General features: G+C 48.2%; 1 protein-coding gene across 2 annotated transcripts in view; it reads left to right on the top strand.

Annotated features, from left to right (window-relative positions):
• Positions 1-22,218, top strand: part of PKD1 (polycystin 1, transient receptor potential channel interacting) — an 85,069-nt gene that overhangs the window by 25,350 nt on the left and 37,501 nt on the right. Inside the window, exons 2-12 of one of the 2 annotated variants that reach the window (XM_052680543.1) lie at positions 7,331-7,402; positions 8,488-8,559; positions 9,017-9,154; positions 10,219-10,388; positions 11,849-12,517; positions 12,818-13,001; positions 16,711-16,925; positions 18,261-18,373; positions 18,456-18,582; positions 20,189-20,466; positions 20,968-21,717. In XM_052680543.1, coding sequence (XP_052536503.1) covers positions 7,331-7,402; positions 8,488-8,559; positions 9,017-9,154; positions 10,219-10,388; positions 11,849-12,517; positions 12,818-13,001; positions 16,711-16,925; positions 18,261-18,373; positions 18,456-18,582; positions 20,189-20,466; positions 20,968-21,717 — 2,788 coding nt within the window. The remainder of the gene's footprint in view (positions 1-7,330; positions 7,403-8,487; positions 8,560-9,016; positions 9,155-10,218; positions 10,389-11,848; positions 12,518-12,817; positions 13,002-16,710; positions 16,926-18,260; positions 18,374-18,455; positions 18,583-20,188; positions 20,467-20,967; positions 21,718-22,218) is intronic. The other variant, XM_052680544.1, reaches the window with a different exon arrangement.

A 22,218-nucleotide genomic window follows, 5' to 3' on the forward strand; every position in this document is an offset into this window, starting at 1 on the left:
TCCTCTTGCCTCTGCTGCTCCAGCGCAGCAATGTGCTGTTGCTATCAATTCAACATTTAGGGATGTGAATTAGTGGCTATGATGGTGGTGATGGGTTGGAGGTTGGACTTGACCTTAGAGGTCTTTTCCAACATTTATGATTCTCTTTCAACTGCCGCCTGCATGCCTTTGGCTCTCCGTTGCTGTGTACAGCAGGGCTTGCAGTGCTGGAAAAGAATGGTGTTGTGTTATTGTCTGAAGGATGGCTATTAAGGCGAAGGCCTCACATTAGAATAAATACAAATAGAATTAAAAAAAAAAAAAGAAAAGGACCTGAATATCATCTACCTCATCCTTTATCCCAGTGGTGAATTACTATCACCAATGCCTGAAGTTTTATTGGAAACTCTTCACTTTGTGAGCAAGGTTAAACACTTGGTAGCTCGGTTGTGTAATTCTTAAATTGCAGCTTAGAGAGGGCTTGCATGCCATGGTAAACTGAAATATCATGGGGCTCTGAACATGCTGATGTGGAGGAGCCTTGTGCCAATGCGTGGTGCCAGTGAGCATTGGGGCTCCCCTGGCTGGAGGTGTTCTGGGGAAGGAAATGGTTATCTGCTTGGAGAGCAGCTGGACTTGGGCTGCAGGCTTCAGCATTGTCTCTTGCTTGAGCTGTGCCACGTGTGCTGGGAAGATGCTTTGTTTTGATGGATCTTTGGGGTTTTTTTTGCAAACTTTCCATGAAACTAACATATATTTGCAGGGCTGACATTTAGCTGGCTGAAACTGCAGACAGCTTGTTTATGTGCAGCACTAATTATGGACATTAACTTTATTTAAATATTTGAGTTGCTGCTTTCCCAAACTTAGCCTTCTTTGCTCTGATCTCTCTGTGATGTTACAGAGACCAGGCAGGGCCGAGTGCCTTCTCCTCAGTGATATTCAAACCTCACTGTACATCAGCTCAAGTCACCTCTTGGTGGAGGGGAGCTCCACTTGCAGTGCCAGCAGTGGTCTCCACAAGTGCACAAGGCCCTGGGGACTCTGCAGTGCCCCTCCTTGCATGCATTTCCATTGTTTAAATGTTGGGAAAAAGGAGATGAAGTCAGTCACAGCCTAAAAATAGCTTGTAAATCAAGCAGTTCTTGTGGGTCCCTGTGCAGCCAGCAGCACTCCGGTTCCTGGGAGCCTCGTGTGTGCAAGGCCCCCACCCAGCACTCCTGACTGGGGAGCGGAGGGATGGAGCGCGTGATGCCATCGCCTACGGGCTGCACTGCCAGAACATGACATCACTGCATGAGGTAACACATCCCCTTTGTTCGAGTGGCTTCATCCCTGGTCCTGCTTATAACCATATTTGGGAAAGTCTGAGAAAAGCTCCCTGGCTGTGGGATGCGAGGAGCCGCTCTTTGGGTCTCAGCTGTGCTTCAGACAGCTCCCACCTGGAGGTCGATGCCTTTGGTTGTGCTCAGCAGCACTGCATCCCCAAGCTTTCCCCAAGCTGCAGGCACAGCAGCCAGGAAGGGTGAGGGCACAGCTGGGCCTGGGGTGTCCCGAGCTCAACTCCGTTTCATGCAGAGCTCAGATTAGTCCCATTCTGCGCTGCTTGAAGCTCTTGCAGCCCCTTTTCCTGGGCTGCCTTAAGGAACCCAGACAGCCAATGCTCAGCTTCACCCCTGAGCTCACCCACTGTGCTAAGAGCTGCAGGGTATGTTCCATGCCACTCCGCAGCATCTGCAACCTGTGCCCAGAGCAAAAAGGATGAGCAGGATTGACTCCTGCAGCTTGGAGTGCTCTGAGAGAGGCTTGTGCAGGCTGCAGGGGGAAGGAACCCGGAGGGGCAGCAGGAGCAGGCAGAGATAGGGCTGCTCTGTGTGCTCCTGGCCCTGCAGCGCTGGACATCGTGTCTTGGTCTACTCAAGTCGAACCTCGCTGTCTCCAGGCTGAGCTGCCTTGCAAGGACATATGTGAGAGTGTTTTGCAGTTCTCCCAGGAGAGCACAAAGTGTACGGAACATTGCAAAAATGCTTGTATCCTTGCCTTACATTTTCGTATCAACAATTATGATTTTGCTGTGGGAAGAGAAACATTTATTCGTTAGATGAATATTTGTGAAAAAGTCTTTTGGGGCAAATTCCTTGGAGAGAGCTGAGACTTGAGCCAACATTTGAAACTCATAAATTCAAAATGAGCAAATAAATTGTCATCATGCTGTGACAGCCTTGTGGAGGCCAGGGTGCTCCCCTCTGCCTGCCAGCCGCAGCAGCAGCTCTACTCGGACCTCCAGCATCTCTCAATGAGCCTTTCCCTGGACCCTGCTGCATCTTCATTCTATCTCTGGTAGCTTTGCTATTCTCTGCAAGGTGATCTGTGCAGATGATATGCAGCCTCGGGGGCAACAAGTGTGGGTTTGCAGTGCCTCTCTGCTACATGGCTCTGGGCAGAGGGTGAAGCCCTCTTTTCCTAGCCTCACACAAGGAACTGAAACCAGTACCTGGTGATGAAAATCTCCATATGCTCTTCTGCTCCTGTTTGTGGAGAAGCACTGGGAGCTCGATGTGCCTGGGGGCAGTTCAGCGGCTGGGATGCCCCTGTGCTCAGTGCAGGACTGCAGCATTTCCCCCACGCTCCCAGCTCTGCACATGAGAGAGCCGGAGTTCTTTTTTTTACATTTCCTTAGCCACTGTGGCATGAATCTCTATTCCTCACTATGCACACAAAGTGCTGTTACTTCTGCTGTGCTTCCTAGAAGAGGTGCAAGCCAAAATTCGAAGTGAAAAAGGAATCAGATCAGCAAAAAACTGTAATTTTCCTGGCTCAAGTGTGCAAAAACACATAGGGTTTTTCCTCCACTTTTCTGGAAAGTCTATTATGTACGTCAGGCGCAGCACTGTTGCAAGGGGTACTGTGCTGCCTTGTGTTCCTGGAGCCCAGCAGAGCGTTTGCCATGGTAACACGTCAGACAGCCCAGTTGCGGCTGGGCTGCCTCTTGCTGCTAAGGGAGGAGTGGTTTGTGTCTCACAACTGTTTCCCGTGTCCTTCTGTCACTTGCCACACTCTGTGAGGTGTGCATGCTGCAGCCTGGGTGTTGGGGACCGTCAGCCCAAGCACCCGGTGTGTCTGGGGGCAGTGAGGTGTGTGGAGTGAGAGTGCTGGGGTCAGAAACGGGGAGCTTTTTCCACTGGAAGTTGTGCTTGAGTAAACGAGGGCTGAGGTAATCCAGGAGAGGCCTCTGAAATCAGGAATGGTACAGAGAAGATAAATAAGAGCAATTATTCATCATTTACAGAGCAGAAAGTAAGGCAGTGTCCTGTGAAATGATTTGTCTAGCAGATTTAAACCAGCCAACGGGAGCAGTGGTTTTTTGTTAAAGCACGTGAATGATGGAGCTTATTGGCTGAGGAAGGTGTTAGGCAGCGTTGTCTGCTTTGATCCCGTGGGTTCTGCCATCCTTGTGGCTGCTCCTGCTGTTAAAACGCAGTCTGGACTAAAGTGAGGCTGGGGGATAGATTTTCCCGTGACTGTGGGATGGTGTGCATGGTGTGCTGAAGGCCAAATGCTTTATCCTTCTCACACTGCTGTGAGCCCCTTCACAACCATTGCAGAGGTTCCTGCGTGCACTGGATGGAAACACAAATGTGCCAGGCTGCCCAAGCACCTCTGGAGCTCCACGGACCTCCAGCACTTAGCTAAGCTGGAGCTTACCGGCCTGGAGCTCCCTTTCTGATGAATTGCTGCTGCCTTTCCCCAGCCTGCACGCAGGCTCCTCTCTGCACAGACATTTCTCCCTGTCTGTGGATGCTTTTCCCATTACTGTGCTGGCTGGGCTCCGCACACCAAAAGGGCTGCGGAAGGCACAAGCCAGCACTGCCCCCTTCCCTTCCCTCCCTTCTTCTGTGAAATGAAGGCAGAGCGGGCCCGCAAATGACATAATGAGAGCATGATATCAGGCTTGGCAGGCGGAGGCGTGCTATACCCCGCTCAACATTATATGTTCTGCGGGATTAAGAAAAAAACAGCAGCGCACCAAAAAAAAGCCCGTGCACCACAGGCTGCAGAAATAACCAGCCGGCTCCCCAGGCTGCCCTTCCCTTGCTGCCTCCTGCCCATTGGAGCTCTGTGAATGGATGCTGGCAGCTGCTGCTTGGGGTACACAGGTGCCCGGTGTGTTTAACTCCCAGAAGTGGTCCAGCTCCATCCACAGGATGTCCCTGGCGTTATTAGGGACTGGTGTGTACTTGCACACCATCTGTGAGGTGGATGCTGTCCCTGCCATCATCCCGCCTCTCTCCCTGCAGTACACGTGGCTCTCCCAGCCTCAGGCAGGAATTGGTAGCAGGGCTGGGATGGAGCTGCAGGCTCCCAAGGTTCAGGCTGACGCCCTCATTACCAAATATTCCCTTACCCGCAGCTTCGCCTTCCCCACATGAGTGAGCCCGCTTCCAGAAGTTTTGCTCAAAACTTCCTTTGCTCAGCACATATGTCAAATGTGTCTGTATTTTGGGAGGTATTGTGGAGCTGCATGGGGAGCTTTCTTTAGGGGCGTCTTTCACACAGCTCCTGTTCGGTTCCATAGTCACTGGTGGTGGGTTCTGATGCCTCCGCTCTCAAGAGCTCTTCAGAGGAGCAGGCTGAGCTCTCCCAGCCCCTTTGGTAGCACACAGTTCCATTTTACAGATGTGGATGGGATCAGGAAGCTGTGACTGGCCTCCAGCTGCCTTCTTGCAGGAGCACACCGTGTTCCTGGTGCCACGTGCTGCACAATTAAACACAATTTTTCTTTCTCCTCGTGGGCAGAGCAGCAGTCAGCATGTGCGCTGCCTTTCAATGGAGAGCTTTGTTTTCTGCTGGCTTCAGCCTTGTCTTGAACCTGCTCTGAATTTCCTCCAGCCTGGCAGTGGGCTGGGAAAATACAGTCGTGGCAGTTTGTGGCACCGAGAGGCTGAGCTCTGTCCCACAGCCTGTGCCTGGGGTTTTATTGGTGAGTAATTCTTTCCTATCCTGATTTTATTTTTTTAGCCTCCTTTGGTTTACAGCCCTCTTTCCCATGCCAGGAAGGTATAATGTTATTTTCCATACAAATTGGAGAGGGAACAGTAGGAGAAGGCAAGCAGGTGGCTGGAGGTGGCAGTCGCTGGCACCCGCCACCACTCCTGGCTTCTGCAGGGCTGGGCTGTCCATGGGAGCCTGGCTTCTCAGCAGACTCCTCGTGGAGGTCTGGTGAGGTGGAAAGCCAAAAGGTTTTATACTGGTTCTTCATCAGATAGTGTTGGCACTATCTGATTGGAAAATAGCAAAGGTATTAGGCTTTGATTTGTAGATTGCCCTCTAGTGACTTGTCCAGTGGAGAGCATCAGCATCTTCACCAGGTCGGGACGTGAGCTCAGGCTGTGAGGTTGGTCCTGTGTCTGCTGTGGGGTATGGATGAAGCTGTTTGACCCCAGGAGCCAAGGGCTTGGGCTCTTAGCCCATGGCTCATCCCTTGATTGAAGCTTTGAAAGCTTTCTCTGAGGTGAAATGGAAATAATGAGAAGGGATATTTGTGAAGAGCTTGGAAAGGCTCAGGACGGAGCCCTCCATGCACTGCAGGGGGATGGAGAAGAGTAGGCAGCTCTGTTGGAGTCCTTTGCTTCCTCCTTGCAAAGCAGCAGGATGGGAGGTAGAGGAAAGCAGAGGGAGCTGCAAGGACAGCAATGGGCTTGGGGGTGTCCCAGGACACCACATGGCTCCCAGTGCTATTGCAGTGTTGAAGACCTTTCCCTGCCCAATGCTTATTGCCCTGGCTTTGTAGCAGCAGGCAGTTGGGTTTGGAATTTCTCTTGTCTGAGCGAGGAGCAGGAAGGCCAAGGCATGAGACATCCGAGCTGAAAAACTGCTTCCTTCTGTCTGGTGCCTGAGAATTAACTGGGCTGTTTCCATGTGTCTCAGAGGAGAAGTAGAATGTTCTCCCTGTTACACTGGGTCACTCCATGCCCAACATGTGCACAGCTCAGCATGAAGATGCTAGCTTCTGGCTCTGCTCACCTGCCCAGAGCCTTCTGTGCAGGCTGCATGCTTAGCTGGTGGACTCGCTTTTCTAAGTGTGTTTGTCGAGCTTTTATTTTGCACATTTCTTGGCCTTCTTTATTGGTGTTGCTGATGTATTCTTCTGAATCCACTCTCAGCTTGGCAAAGAGCTCCTGGACAGCAAAACTGGGAAAAATAAATCTTTTAAAGAGACATCCATCCCTGTTACTCATCCCCATGGTTTCCTGGAATTATAAGTCATTTTTCTGCCAGTTTGGTTTAATTCTTTTCATTCAGATAGATTAAATATCAGATCAAACCAGGAATTAATTTATTAGGGAGCAAAAATAAGAGGTGAGACAGGAAGGAGAGATTATGAGAGGTGCTCTTAGGAGAAAAAGGTGAGGAGGGAGCTGGGACTCTGTGCAGTGTGGCTGCAGGAGCTGAGCCATGTGTCCAGATCCATCCTACAGAGATCCTGGTAGGAGAAGAACCATTGCCTTGGGCTGGGAAGAAGAGCATTGGTACTGCTCAGTGACTTTAACCAAAGAAGATTCGTCTGAAACCAGGGGCTGGAGTTTATAGGGAACAAGCAGAGACTGATCAGTGAAATCTCACTTCTTAGCTGAGTGTCGTTTTGCGCTTGAAAAAGAGGACATGAGGTGAAAAGAAAGAACTGAACCAGATGACAAAAAGAATTTTGCTTTGGATGAATTGAAGGATGTTGGTGTTACGGGGAGGGAATTAAAGATTTTTTTAAACTTTGTTCATTTTATTGTGAAAATTGAGCTTGATTTTAACCAGAAAATATTCTTAGTTGCTTATCTTAATCTTTTTCAGAGAGATCTTAAAAAAGATCTTTAAGCATTAGAAGTTGAGTGCATCAATTTTGTGATTAATTTCCTGTTCTTTGGTGTTAGAGATAGATGTGGAAGTTCATGTTCTGTTTCTTTTTTTTTTCCATAAGTTCATTGCTAACTTAGTCCACATTACCTCTTGATTACTTCTTTGAACACGTATTAGAATTGAATAATTTTTTTGAGGTATACCTCAAATTCAGTAATACATTAATTACACCTGTGATTGCTCTAGGAATGCTGTAGAATGGTATGTGTATAATGGTAGGCCAGTCTGTCCCTACACATTATACAGTGCTGGGAGCAGTGCATGCTTTGTAGCTGGGAGAGGTGTTTTCTTTGGCTCGGAGAACCATTCCACATTAACACACTGAAACCTTTCTGTCTGCAGTCTGGATGGAGTTTGGAGAGAGGCTCTTCTAAACTCCACCGATGGAGAAATGACAAAAAGTTGAACAAAAGCTGAAAACTGTTTTTTCTTTCTCTAGGGATCTTTCCAGAAACAAGATCAGTGCTTTAGATGTCCAGATGTTGAGAAGCCTGACTTCTCTGGCAAAATTGTAAGTACATGCTGCGCACTTGTAGTCCTTCAGCTAGCAGAGCACGTTTGGGCTGGTATCATGACATGCTCACGTGTCATGAGTAAGCCTTGTTCTTGGTCAACCTCGCGTTGTGCCCCAGCTGTACATATCCATGGCCTCCTTCCTCGAGACATTCAGCTGCACAGCCCAGTGAGGGCTGATTTGCTGCCTGGTGCTCACAATCAGGCAGGATCTGGAATGCTGTACTGAGTGGAGGGGAGATGAAGGTGAGAGAGTAAATGGTATCGATCACAGGGTGGATTGCAGAATGGGAAATGATGGTAAAGCTGCACTGTCCAGATCCCACTTCAGAGGGAACTGGGTGCTGAGGCTGTGGGACCTTGAGGAACTCAGCTGTGGTGAAGCAAAGGCCTGTCTTCACGTCCCACTGCTCCCAGCACCCTGAGGAAACTGCCCAGACTGAGTGGTCCAGGAGGAGAGCAGAGCTTTGACCATTAGCACACTCGCTGGTTGAGCTGCTGGTCAGGTAGACTTGCACTACTACTTACTGTTGGTTCCTAGAGAAGGTTGAATGTATTTTAAGAAAAAATGGATTGTCAAATCCAAAAATGTGCCAGCACCCAAACCTGATTTGGTGGTTCAACCTGGGTAGCTGATAGCCAGGACAGCCTACCATCATTACATTTCAAAATCTCCTAGAAGGAAAACAACTCTTTGGAGGACTTGAAGTGCTAGAGCTGGACTTGAGGATAGGACCAGGCTGCCCAGAGAGGTTTGGAATCTCCTCCCTTGGAGATGCTCAGAAGCTGTCTGGATGTGGTCCGTGCACACCACTGCAGCTGGCCTGGATTGAGGAGGGGTTTGAACCAGATGACCCCCAGAAGGTGCTTCCAACCTCACATACCCTGTGATTCTGCCACTTAATGCCTCACAGAAAATTTTGCCAGTGTATGTGCATGGCTTTTGAGACTGGGAGTGATCAGAGGGCAGGTGGCCACCAAGCAGAGCTTGGGACTGAGGTTGATCATGTTTTATTGGCTAGGAAGTTATTACCAGTACAATGAACAATTTTTAAACTTAATTTTTTCCTTTTTTTTTAACAGAGATATAAGCCACAACAAGATTTCTACATTAGAAGAAGGAATATTTGATAATTTATTTAATTTAAGTGAAATGTAAGTTTTTGTTTCTTTGTTTCCTGGTTCCCTGTTGAGACCTTCCCTGGGAATTAAGTGCTGCCTTGGGGAGACCTGGGCCGCATACCCCACCTCATCCCCACCACGTGTAATGGCACACACTTTCCCATCTGTGTTAATGAGGGAACTAAAGCCCTTAGTGCCCATTCACCCATCCAGCCCTGCCTGCTTGCCAGCTGCTTCCTGGGTGAGTTTTTGGCAGTAAACCTCATCTTTCTCTGTGTCATTCTCAAAACTTTTGAGCATTAGGAAACACAGAGCTGGTGCAGGAAGCCTAAATCTGCTTGGCTGCTGGAGGGATGAGTCGATGCACTGACTCCCACCTTCTCATTACCAGGCCTCCCAGGTGTTACCTCTCCTCTCTCCAGCTGCTGCTTCCTCATCCTCCTACACCCCCTGCAGTTGCTTTCTAGACTCTCTCCTCTTTCTTCCTCAGGCTATGTCCTGCTCTTGGATCCTGTTGGTGCCACTTGTGCCTAACCTCCTCTCAGACTTCGCTTCTGTCTCCTGGATACCTCAAACCTCTGCTGCCACCCTCTTGGTTCCTCTACTCTTCCACACCACCTCTCCTGAGGTTGTTATCTCCAGTCACACCCCCCCCTGTTCCTGCTGTATGGTCACACCTTGGGACCAGGGGAGCTAATGAAAGGACAGTGACCTGCCACACGTGTGTCAAAGTCATGAGAAGGCCCTTGAAGATCTTCTCCCTGAGTAATTCAGGTTCTTATGCTTATAATGATTTTTAACTGAAGTAATTAAAATCTGTGTTGATATGTTTCAAAGGGATACCACATATTTCCAGGAGAGGTATAAAAAATCACAGCACAGAATGACATTTCTGTGTCTGGAGCCAAAGAATCAACCCTCTGCTGTTTCTTAGCAAGCAAGAAAAAAAGCTCAGCTACACATTCTCCATGAAGACAAGGCACAAAGGGCATTTTCAGCTTTGCATTTTTGCTTGAAAATTGCACTAGAGAGAAAGGATCCCTGCTGTGTCCAAGTGAGCCTGTCCCTGCTGAGGCTGGCCTGCAAAGTGGTGCTTTTAGTATAAAAATCTTGGGTTCAGCCCCTGCGGCAGCCCAGCCCAGCTGGCGTCAGCTAAACAAACATCTTTCCATCTCTGTCCTGTTCGCAGCTGAGTGCCAAAGGCTGTAATTTGGATCAAGCTTAGCTGCAATTAAAGTTTCCATCTTTTCATTAAACTGCCACATGGAAAGATTATCATTGACTTTGCATTTCTTTTTTGACAGATCAGTTTTATTCTCTTAGCTATTTTTTAATGGAGCTGTAAATAGTCTCCCTTAGCTGCAGAGGCTGCCATTACATCCAGTGGCTGTTAGATGGCAGGCTATTTTAAATATAAGATTGTGTCTGTAATTTGCTTCTAATTGCAACAATTATTTGTGGAGTGAAAAAAGTACTTGGAGTACTCGCCTAATTCTAGCCTCTAGAAAAATCATGTTAATTATTGCTTGATTCCCTATTCATTAGCTCCCCTAGCAGTACTCTCCGAAGCATTTCACTGGAGTTGCGCAGATGGGAACAGCGAGGGATCTGCACATTGCTGTAATTAACACTTAGCACATGCTTCCCGTTGTCAAGTGAAGGCGTAACTTTCCTCTGATCTCCCTGTTACAGAAACTTAAGTTGGAATCCATTTTTTTGTGACTGCAAACTTTCCTGGTTGCCCCGCTGGGTGGAAGACAGAAAAGTGACCGTTATCCAGGCATCAGACACACGATGCGCACACCCTCCTGGGGTGGCAAACCTTTCTCTCTTCAGTGTTTCGTTCATCAATGCTTCTTGTGGTAAGGGCCGTTGGTGGGGAAGATGACTGAAAGGGTGGAAGGCTCCAAGCAGCCCTCAGATGGTTCTCGCTTTAGGCTGTCACTCTCTCAAGCCGTTAACAATCTGACTTTAAGCAGTGGAATATCATTACAGTTGGTGGGACCTGAGGACATGATAAGTTGGATCTCTGCAGATGACAGGGCTCCATGTCAGGAGTTGTATAAACTCTGCCCTGATATGCAGGCTGTCACTGTCTCCTGGTGCATGTTTCTGCCTGCCTTGGCCAGCACAAACATGGGGCACTGGTTGCTTGGCAGGTGGGGAGGAGCAGCCCTAAAAAACTCAATCCTCACCAAGTGCTCAGCTATCTCTCTGAGTAAAAGGTAGAAAGAGTGCTCCTCAATCAGCATCAGACATCTCCTTTGATGCAGGGAATGGGAACTGGGGGGAGCTAATTGAACTGCCCAGCAAAGGGCAACATTCCTCAGGAGCTCAAACCTAGCAGGTGGCTGTTCTGCTTTCCCCACAAATCACCCAGCACCCCAGCAGTACACTGCTTACCTGCTGCTGGACTCTGCTGCTGTTATTCCCCTTGATAGTGAGGTGTTCCCCTCTTCATGTACCTCAGGTTAGCGTGGTAACAATCATGTCAGGCTGTCTTCTGGGGTAGTTCAGTGTAACGAGGATAGGTTGGGGAGAGCCAACCAGCTACAGTTCTTCCTAACAAGCTAAGGAATATGGCCAGACGGGTGATAAAAACAAGGTAGTTCTCATGTCATGGCTCTCCTCACAAGGGACTTTTGTTAAGAAAAATGGCTTAGCATTTGCGGGAAGGCCGTGGAGCAAGGCCGGACAGTTGGATGGATTCGATGTGGGAAGATCACGCAAGGCCAGGGCTGTTGAGATGTTTGGGGGGAAATGTTGTAGCAACAAGCAAAAACACACAAGCAACTGTGACTGGTCTGCGTGGGCAGAGCTGGACAGGAGGCAAGGCTGTCCCAGCTGGGCTGCGGCTGTGCGTGCTGCAGGGGCCATGCATATGTGCTTGGGGCAGGGCAGTGTCCCATCCCTCACAAGCTGGTGGGGGGAAAACAAACTGCAGGGACAAGCTGTTGCTCTGAGAAGGGTGTTGTTGTGGTTGTCATCATTGTGCATGCCTGTGTGTCCATGCATGCGTGCACTCTGTGCTCCCTGCAGCCAGGCACACGTTGTATCTGTACACATTATATACATGCGTCCTTCTGCGCCACTCAGTTGCAGATTGTGCAGCATTGACCTTCCAGTTTGTTACTGGAAGTGAAATATGCTGCACCAGCCCAAGCCTTGGTACAACCTTTGGGCTCTTTTGGGCTCCTTTTAGGGTAGCTCAAAGCAGCTCCATGTCCTGTGGTGTGTCCTGGGTGGTGTCCCTTTGTAGGGTTTCATCAAAGCCATGGCTTCAGTGTCAGTTTGCAAAAGAATTTTCTATTCTCTCCTCCAGGAGCTCAATATGTTACGTGTCTGACAAGCAACCACACGGGTGAGGCTGAGCTTGTCATCCTCTTCACATCTTCTCACCCTGGGAACCTCACTGAGGAGACCTGCAGTGCCCTCTGTTATGCTGAAGACCAGGAATATGGAGGTTTCAGCCCCCATGGGCAGTGTCTGTGTGGTACTGCCCACGAACCAAACTCTTCTTCCAGTTGTTTGCTGTTTTGCACTGAGCATTCATCTGGGCAGGCCTGCGGTGACCCATCCCTCATCCACTTTCCCTTCCAGGCACAGCTGTCTGTGTCTTTCGTAGGACTCAAGCCCCGGTATAGCCTACACCAGGCTGTGCTTTTCAATGTCAGTATTCCAATTGCTGTCAGCACTTTAATGTGGGAATTTGGGGACCAAACAGAGGTTCTCAACACCACTGGAAATGTAGCTGTCCACACGTATGCCTTACCTGGGCAATACAATGTCACTGCCACCCTCTCTGTGGGCACCAAAGTCTCGTATGTGCAGGCAGAAATTGAAGTGGTGGCTTCACCCCAACAGCTGGAACTGCAGTGCCCTTCCTTGATCAAGACAAATGAGAGTCTGGATGTAAGGATCCGCAACAGAGGTGGCACTGGCCTCACAGTGCTATATGGAATCACAGCAGAGTCTGGAGAGCCTGGTAGAGGTAAGCACAGTTGTCTAGGAGGCCCGTGGGTGCTGGGCAAGGGAGGGAGTGGCTCTGGGTCCTGGGGCTACCCTCTCTGTTTCTTCCTGGTGAGGAGGAAGGGATGACTCCTTTGGCCATTCCTTTCACCCCTGTGCTTTGCCTGTGCTGACCAAGCAGTGCTTTGCTGTGTCAATAGTACAGTTCAGCAGTGAATGGGATTTAGTGGCATCAAGGACAGGACAGGCGTCTTGCTTTCCAGACTGAAATGTCTGGGCCCATAGGAAGAGCATCATGCCTTTGTTCTTCTACCTCATGCAGCAGTTCACCCTATGTGTCCCCATGATGGCATTGTCTTCCCGGGCAACAATCACTGCTATCAGCTGGTGGTGGAGAAGGCTGAATGGCTGGAGGCCCAGCAGCACTGCCAGGAGTATGGCAATGGAGAGCTGGCTTTTGTGAGCAGTCCCGAGATCCAGAGCTTCCTGGTCACTCACGTTATCAGGTAAGTGAGGAGAGTGAGGGTTAAGATTTGAGTGAGAGTTAAGATTTACCTGCTTCTGGATTTGAACCTAGAGAAGGAAGAGCCCAGCAGCAGGCAGCCATCTGCAGTCAGGCTGGAAGGAGATGTGGGTCCAAGCTGAGTGTGGTACAGCACAGGGCAAGGCTGTGAACAAAGAGGAGGAATAGGGAGATTAGAGTCCTTGCTGTGCTTAACTCCTTTGCTTAGAGGCTGTGGAGGAAAGAAGAGGAAAGGGGCAGAAAGATAGGAGGTCAGAACCGGTGTCTGTGGGATTGCTGCTGGTGAGCACCTGGCAGTCTGTGTTAGTACCTGTGGGTGCCTCTGATCAGGCTCAGTGCAGGGCCAGGAGCAGGCAGGGCTGAGCTGAGCAGACATTCCACTCAGGGTCCAGCACAATCTGCAGACTTAGCCTGAATAGTAGAGAGACAGGTGCTGGTGTCCTCAGGGTGCTTGGCTGTCTGGCAGGGCTGGAAAGTGACCTTACAACGAGCTCTCTTGGTCAGCAAAGTCACAGCTGGATCATCTGGTGTGGGACACTGTGACATGGTATGGGACTAGCAGCTGCTCTTGCCAAGCACAAGCCAGTACTGTTATCCTGCCTGGGAATCTCACATCCTCCTGGACACACGATTGCTGCCTGAAGCCCAGACCACTTCCCCTCTCCTTTTGCATCCTGAGAAGGAGCAGTGCTCCTCTCTGGCCCCAGAAACATCTGTTACGCATCAGGACTCGGACTCTAATAAATAGACAGCAGAGAACTATCAGCTTTTGGTTATATGGGCTTCTCCAAGTGCCCTTTATGCAACCAACCAGCATGTGGAGAAAATGAACAGGAAAGCTAGTAGGGCCTGGCAAGGTTTGTCAGCGCACTCAGGTGCAGAGGTTGGAGATGGCCACATAATAAATGTGACCCAGGAATTACTTGTGAAAGGAGTAGCTGCTGTGATATTGTCTTTGAATGGGCCTGCTTGAGAACTGACAGCCCTTCTTGCCAAGAGTGCGTCCTTGCCTTGTTCCCTTTGCACTGAGCTCTGTGCTGAGATCACAAATGTGATCCCTGCTTTGGAGAAGAGAAGTCTGTCCTGGCCACTCGGTGCACTGATTTATCAGGCGTTGCGTGCAAGGTTTTTGATGGACTGCAGCACTAGGAAATCATGAGACCTCAGAAGAGAACGAGCCGCCCAAGCTGTTTCCCAGCTGCTGCCCCACGTTGTTCTCTTTCTCAGTCCCCTTTATTTCGTCTATTTATTTTATTAATCCATTCAGATAAACATGAATGAGACAGTTCCAGGATGCGATTTCCCTGGTGATAAAAGACAAATCAAGCAAGCCGCGGGTTTTTGGAACATGAAGAATCCATAGTTTCTTGTGGGAAAATGGCAGAAGCAGGAGTCTGTTTCCCATTAGAGCACGCACCGCAAGGACCGCTCTCTTTTCTCCTTTGCTCCTATTGCTTGGTGACTTCCCCAGGAGCAGTACATGCTGAACTGATCCCCTCTCCTCCTCCAGGAGCAGAGTGCTCCAGATCCACACCCCTCATGGGACCCCATTTTCCCCTCGGTGTGCAGAGAACCCCTCTCCCCTTTCAGGCCTCCTCAGACTTTGTTCTCATCCTGCTTCCCCAAGGGAGGTAGCTCGTTCCTTCCTTAGAGGAACACCCACACCTTCCTTCAAAGAAGGGTGTTGCCCTCTCCATTGAGTCCCCTTGTTCCTCTCTGCAAGGTAATGTGCCAGCCCATGGGGCAAGGATGGGAAGCAATCCAGACAGCCTTTTTCTTTCTTTTTTTTTTGTTTACTTGCACTTAGATCATAGCTGGAATTAGAAAAGGAAAAACTCTATTGGGTTTTACTGATGGCAGCAAGCAGGCGGTTTCCTAGGCCATTCTCCCTAATCCTCTGCCAGTGGTTTGGGAGCAGAGCACAGCAGTTATTTATTTTTTAATCTTATTTGCAATGAAAACTACTGATTCACAGAACAGCTATTTTTGTTGTCGTTTTTCAGCATGACCTCATTAATCATTTCATCTGGCATGAGTCTAGTGGTAGAGACACCAGTTGTCTCCCTTGTGTGCTCCTTCCAGAGCAGCTGTACCAGGCTATGCGTGCATCGGAGCAGAGGGGCACAGCAATGTGGAATGGGCTGAAGCATGCAGGAGGGACTGTGGGGAAGAAGCAGGGGGGTTCTGAAGGTTGCATGCTGAGGCTGTTCCCCCCAGAAGTTAATGTGGAACAAATGCCTCACTTTCTGCTGGGTGCGATTAGAAACAGTTGTCCAGGCTGTTTGTGGCTATGAAAGACCACTCAGCACTTTCCACCAGAATCTCTGCTGGGTTTCAGCCAGTTTCCAACTGTGGAAGGGACATGTCATTTTCCTAAAATGGTCCTGGCAGTTTCTCTTGTATATGGAGTTCTTTTCCCTGCAGAGTTTTGGCCACTGCTACTTGCCCCCTGCTGCATTTCTGCTTTCAGAAGTGATTGAGCAGTTTATTATCTCCCAATGTCTTCATCGAAGGTCCCTCAAGTTGAGCAGAAGCTCCTATAACTGGCACTGTCTGAGGTTTAATCCTGCCCAGGTATTAGTTCCACTTGCAGTGGAGAATCGGCCAATGGCAAATTCCACAGGTCTCCAGAAACGAAACAAAAGCTTTCTGAAAGATGCAGGTTTCTTCAGACAGTTGATTAGAATCATAACGTTCCTCTTAAGTCACAACAAAGCGGGCTTAAAAGTATCTGTGAAGGTCACAGTTTAAACTCTAATGCAGGCAGGCTATTTTAACAAACTACTCTTCTAACAGGGGGCCTGAGGTTCAAGTTAACCTGCTGATGCTTCTTAATTTGCAGATAATCCCACTCATCTGTGTTGTGCTGTGTTTGCTCAGCTATGGAAAACTGCTGTCAGCCCTTCCAGTCCCCATCCTTATGAGTGGGGAAACCAGGCTGTGACTTGATAAGGGCAAACAAACATCATGTTGCTTGAGAGAAGCTACTCTAGCCTGAGGAAGCAGATGTGTGCTACTGGAAGGAGTCCTGGGAAGTTCTCAGACAAAACCTCATGACTCTTACATCCAGTTCTCACGTTCCAGTAGCCTCCTCTGATACTCTGTGCTGTCCCAGTTGTGGCTGAGATGAATCAGTGCTTACGAGTTTGTCATGAGTTCTGTGGTGCTGATGGAGCCTTGGGTCATCTTGTAACCTGAGTGAGCAACCTGCACTTTGGGAATGGAGTGACTCAACCTGAAGACCAAGAGCAGAGATTTCCAAGGGTCTGAATCAGCTGCACAGTGATCCCCACGAGCTCTTTCTCCTTCCCAGCTCTGTTTCACTGTAGCATATTGTACTGTTGGCATTGACGGCTCTATCCAGATCCTTTTGGTGCAGCTCTCTCCTCAGTACATCAGAGGGCAGTTGGCTTTCTGTACCTGTAGATCAGAGGTCAGTTTGTAGAAAGGAGGACGGTGTACCATCTGGTGGCAAAATTTATTCTGAAATCTTTTAGTAACTAAAAGACTCCTTTAAATGCAGCCTGTGACACCCGGATGGAGCTGTTGTTAAGATTATTATTTTCATAGAGAACCATAGATGGCATCTGTCCCAGATCTTTCTAATACTCGTGATTTCCTGAAATCCACCCCCTTTTTTTATTTCTTTTTCTTCTTCTTTTTTTTTTTTTTTTTTTTTTTTTTTTTTGAAGGAGCCTTGATGTCTGGATTGGATTCAATGATTTTGCAAGCACTGAAGCACAGCAAAGAGGCGAAGGATTTAATATAGAGAGCTGTCAGAACTGGCTTCCAGGAGAACCCCATCCATCAAATGCTGATCACTGTGTCCGGATGGGCCCAACAGGCCAGTGTAACACAGACCTGTGCATGGCCAAGCACAGCTATGTGTGCGAGTACAAGCCAAAAGGTGGGCTCTGCTTCTTTCCTGCTCTCAGCTGGCATCGTGGGCAGGCAGGTCTGTTGGCATGTGCCATGGAAAAATAGGGCTGTGAGGCGATGCTTGTCCAAACCATTGCCCCAGTCGAGTGGGACCAGCAGCAACCTCAATATTCCCATTGTGAAGAATTTGGCCCACCCCAATCTTTACTATCAGTGTAAGTGGAGAAAGGAGTGAAGCTTTGATGCAGAGCTTTGGAAAGAGCGTCTCTCTGTTATTTGAGGAGTCTATGCTGCTGCATAGGTCCGAGCTGCCGTCCTGCCATGATGTCTTCTGCTGTCTTTCTGTGGTATCTTGCAATCTGTGGATTGTTGGGGTATTGTGATTTAAGAGACTGTAGGGCCTCGAAGATTATTATGTGTGCTTTTAAGTGGCGTATAATATGGTGTGCAGATGTATACAGCATCCCAAATCTGGTTTGGGAGATACAGAATAATAGAAAATTAGAAGCTAAGAATAGAATTGGAAGAATTAGAAGTTAAGAATAGAAGTTGGGTTTAAAACAAAGGGTCAGTTTTGGTCCTCTAAAATTAAGGCCAAAAGAGATGTATCAGCATCTGTTAACCTTTTGGTCAACATCAACCTACTTTCCTCATCTGGCCCTGTGCAATTTGGTATAAGGGCTGTTTCCAGAGATAGATGGTGCAAGTGGTGGTCTGTTGCACTGCTTTGAGAAGGACCCTGTTTCAGGGAGGCTGTTAGGAGAAAAGTCAGTTCCTGCATCTTGGGCAACCACTTCCCCAGTACAGCAAGGTGTATGGAAAATACATTCCCACCTTCCAAAAAACTCTAATGCAGCAGGGGGATGTCATGAGTAAGGAGAAGTGGGAAGAACAGTGAATACAGGGTGTGATTTAGGTAAGAAGGAAAAGTCAGATCTGGGAAGACAGCCCACTGGCCCTGGTGTGAGGAACAGCATCAGCTGGTTGTGCTCAGTCCCCAGAACCTGACCTGACTGTGATGGAACCAGAGCTGTTCGCCAGTGATGGAAACCAGCTGGCCCTGACCACATTTCCCATGAGGTCCAGGGGGACAGGGGATATGGGGAGTGCACTGAAAGCAAATTATGGGGTGTTGGCATTGCTCCTAGTAGTTAAAGTTGCTGCTTATACCTGTAAGAAGATGGTATTTGCAGCATTACAGCAATTGCTTCTCTATTAAAGTTCTAGTTACAGGTTTTTGAGTGGACCAAGCCCTGCTTTAGCTCTGTTGTGTGGAATGAACAAACATGAGCATCATGGGGAGGATAGCTTCAGGCCCTAGTGAGTCTCATGGGCTTTCTTCAAATACTTCCTTTGCAAACAGGAGTTCTCTTAAATGCTGAAAACTTCTTTGTGGGAGACCCTGTGTTTGACACACACGTGGCTGCAAAAAACATGATGGAAGATACGCTGTCATCTCCACTGCAAGCTATGGAGGTAAGCAGGATTTACTCATCCTACTGCTGCAGGGAGAGTCCAGGAAGATGCAGGTAGGTGAGAGCTTTGCTTTACTTTGCAGGTGATGGTGTTCCCTGAGCTGGCATTCAGGCACGATGGATATTTGTCTGCCCTGGAGTTTGTGACACAGGAGCTGCATCAGCCCGTTCAAATGAGGTTTCAGGTGCATAGACCAGTGGATGGAAAAGGTGAGGCATCTCTTCTTAATGCTTTTGGTATCGTTAGAGCAGGTGCTCTGAGGGCCATGTCAATCTGAATGTGTGTGGCTCTGTCTGTAAGCAAAAACTTTGAAGCCTTAAAGGATTAGAGATTTGGTTCTGTGTTTTGAAGAGTCTCAAGTGCAGAATCTGTGGGTGTAGTTGGACAGCCTGAGGTTGCTTTTTAGAAGTAGGTGTCCTGGAGAACTGAACAGGGGGAGAAGCTGAGTGGATGAGCTTTACATCAACCTGACAGTTTAGAAAGGGACAGAGCCACAATTGCGTGGAACAAAGCCAGAGATCAAAGCTGTTCTGTTGCAGCCAATCAGCACAGCTGAAGAAGAGGTTTCTGGATGGAGAGGTGGTCCTAGAAAAGTAATGAACTGTGAATGGCTGATGGTTCATGACCAGTATGCAACTAAATAATGACTCTTCGTCAGTTATGATAGTCTGGTTAGTCTAGGTGGGTTAACAGTGGGGATTGCAGATTTGTGACCTGCATCTGTGACAGTGTTGGTACAGAGGGACAAATTCCCCTTGGCTGCTAGCTGAGTGCATAGCTGGAAGTGTCTCCTCTCCCATTGCTTCTGTGACTGAAATCTTAAAACAGAGGAACACTTTTCTTCTTCAGAAGCTCTGGGTTATATCCAGTTTTCCTCGTGGCTATCACTAATTAGCTTCTCCTGCTCTCCTGGGCCTTTGTGTGACAACAGTTTCAGGCACGTTTGTCCACCAGCTCCGACTTAAAGCAGAATGTTTGAATCAGACATTAAATGCAGAGATGATAGCTATAGAAATACAGGACCTTGTGTTTCTCTGTTTAGTTTAAGCTGACCAGCACCTGCAACTTAAGAATGATACTTCTTTCCCACAAAGATCCCAAGTAGTTCCTTATGGCAATGTTACCTGTCTCCACGCATCAAGAATAATGAGAGTGTTTGAAACGTGTGTAGAAGGAAATTAACCTTCTGAGCTATACTTCTATGCTTTGGGAGGACATAATACATCTAAAGGGAATGTGTTCTGGTCCATCTGGCCCCACAGGTTAATGAGGAAGAATATTTTCTTGAGTCCATTTGTTCCTGATTGATGAGATGATCTAATAAGCCTTGTATTCCTTGTACAACAGCTCAATACTCACAGTTTTGGCAACAATTAATTTTGCTGCAGATTTTTTGCTATAGCCATATAGTTGGCTGGTTACAAAAGGGTATTTTTTGACACTGATACTTTAACATGGAAACAGTAATTTAAGAAAAGTTACTTAATGTGTTTTCAACGTCAAAGCCAGCTCTGCTTTTGCTTGGACTAGCTTTCACTTGAACACAGATCTCTCTTAGATTGCAAATTGGCGCATTCTCCCTGGAAAAGAGACTAACTTTGTTTTTAACAAACTCTGTGCCTTTGTGAAATTTTCCAGTAAAACTGGACTCTTCTGACTTGCATAGCACCATGATGCATTGCAGTTGCAGTATTAATGATGAAGTCATCATCAGTCACAGGGAGAAGAATATGGTGAATTTGGAGCTGAATAGAATTGCACTATAAGTATTGCCTGTTAAAATGGTAATCTTTGCTTTCTCTTCACCTCTTCCAGAGTACCAGGAGGGACAAAATGCTACAGAACCATCTCCTACTTCACAGGACGATGGGAACTATACTCTAGTTGAATGTCCTTCTGGCTTCCAGTGGTGTCATTTGACTAATTTGTGCTCATCAGCAAACAACTGCTGCAACGCAACGGAGTGTATCAACAGTTCTTTTGCCAGCAGCCCTATTCCTGCATCCCCTCAGCACAATGGCAGCCAGCTCAGCTACGAACTCATCAAGGAATTTCTCTTTACAATACCAGCTGGCCCTTCTTCCCCTTATCTGGTCAGTCTTTATTAGCTGCTGTAACTAGTGAGTAGGTGGGGCAGTTTTCTCTGAATGCTTTGGGCAAATTAAGAATTTATCCCAGTCTGCAGATGGAGAAGCTGAAGTCCATTCAGATGAAATGGCTTACCCAGGGAATACTTAGCAGGCCTGGCACAGAGCTCATGCCACCACTTTCTGTCTTCTTTTCTGTAAGCTGCAAACTCCCTGTGGTAACAACAATAGTACAGTTAGGCAAAAGACTGTGCAGATGCTCTGGGCTATTCCCATTGCACTTGAGAAGTGGAGATAGAGCATAAAGCTGTCTTCCATGTTAGAACACTTGGTTCAAAGTGGCCAAGGAGAGCAGAAGGGTGAATTGTTTCTGCATGCAGTGTTTGGATCTGTGGCTTTTCTGTGAGTTTCCTCTTGGCAGTAGATCCAGCTTTGCCCAGGCAAGAGTTGGGTGCTGAGTGCTCTGAAGTTCATGCAGCAAACCGAAAATGTCTCCTCTCCCTGCAGGTCACATTCAGCAAAGATGATGTTTTTGTGAGGGCCATGGATGTCTTGAGTATCCAGCACAATGCAGGCGTGGGCTCATTCCTCCAGTGCCAACCAAGTACCACGTCCCCTTTCAGAACCAATTTTTTTAGAACAAACTCTTCGGATTGGGCACTTGACCTCCCTGCCAGCTCCATCGGTGCCACCTGGATCCATAACACTGTTTGCTCTCTCCGAGTTCTCTATGCCAAGGAGCAGCTGGTCCCAATAATCAACCCCCAGAACGCAGGGCTAGCGCATCCAGGACTTTACACAGTCAGCGCCAGCGTGGACAATGGGATCTTCAGTGCCAATCTGTCATGCAATTTCTGGGTTGCTTCCCAGGTTTCAGGTCTGCGTGTTGTTCACCCAGTTCCTCAAGGTGGTAAGGTGTATGTACCGTCCGACCACATCACCCTGGTGGTCAAAATCTCCTCAGGAATGAATGCAACGGCACGCTGGCTGGGAGAAAACCACACCTTCCCCTTTGAAGGGGCCTGCCCACTGACTATTGCACCGCTGACATCGGACTGTGCCAGAGAGAACAATGACACCTGGTTTGCTATGGTCAGCTTGAGTGGCCTGAAGGAGGGGTCAAATACCCATATACTTGTTGCAGAGAATGCCATCAGCTCCCAGAACATCACCATCACAATAAAAGTGGAACAGCCTATCCGTGGGCTGAGGGCCACCCCAGACCCTGAGAGCAGAGTGCTGCTAAATACAAGAGTGGTGAGTAGATACTGGTGCTTCTACTCAGTCATTTTTAGCCTTTACTGCTTGTGGTGTGGGTTTGACTCAAGAGGAGGACAAAGGCTCTGTTCCACACGGGGTCAGGGCGTAGCACTGCTTGCTGCTAAGTGCTGGCTCGTGAGCCATGCAGTCAGCACTGCTCTGGTACATGCATGTGGCAGAAACCACTCATGCTCTCTGGCAGGGAAGCAGCTCAGCTGTATGCTCACTTTAATTCCCTCAGAGGTAAGGCAGCGCTTCCGGCAAAGGCAATACTGGCTTTTCATTTTCCCAGGGATTTGATTGGAAAACTGATACATTTATCAGAGGCCAGTGCTTACCTTGTTTTGATTTGTCAAGGTAGTTCATTCCTTTAGCCATTTTGATTTGCTCTACTAAATCTTTACACCAGCTGACGGAAGCTAGAGACATTTTCATCCATCCATCAGGGGCTTGGACTTGCTCTGATGTCTTCGGTCTTTTTTTCGCCTCAAATTCCTC

The sequence above is a fragment of the Tympanuchus pallidicinctus genome, unplaced genomic scaffold, assembly GCF_026119805.1.
Source record: "Tympanuchus pallidicinctus isolate F22 unplaced genomic scaffold, pur_lepc_1.0 scaffold18, whole genome shotgun sequence".
NCBI classification, from domain to species: domain Eukaryota; kingdom Metazoa; phylum Chordata; class Aves; order Galliformes; family Phasianidae; genus Tympanuchus; species Tympanuchus pallidicinctus.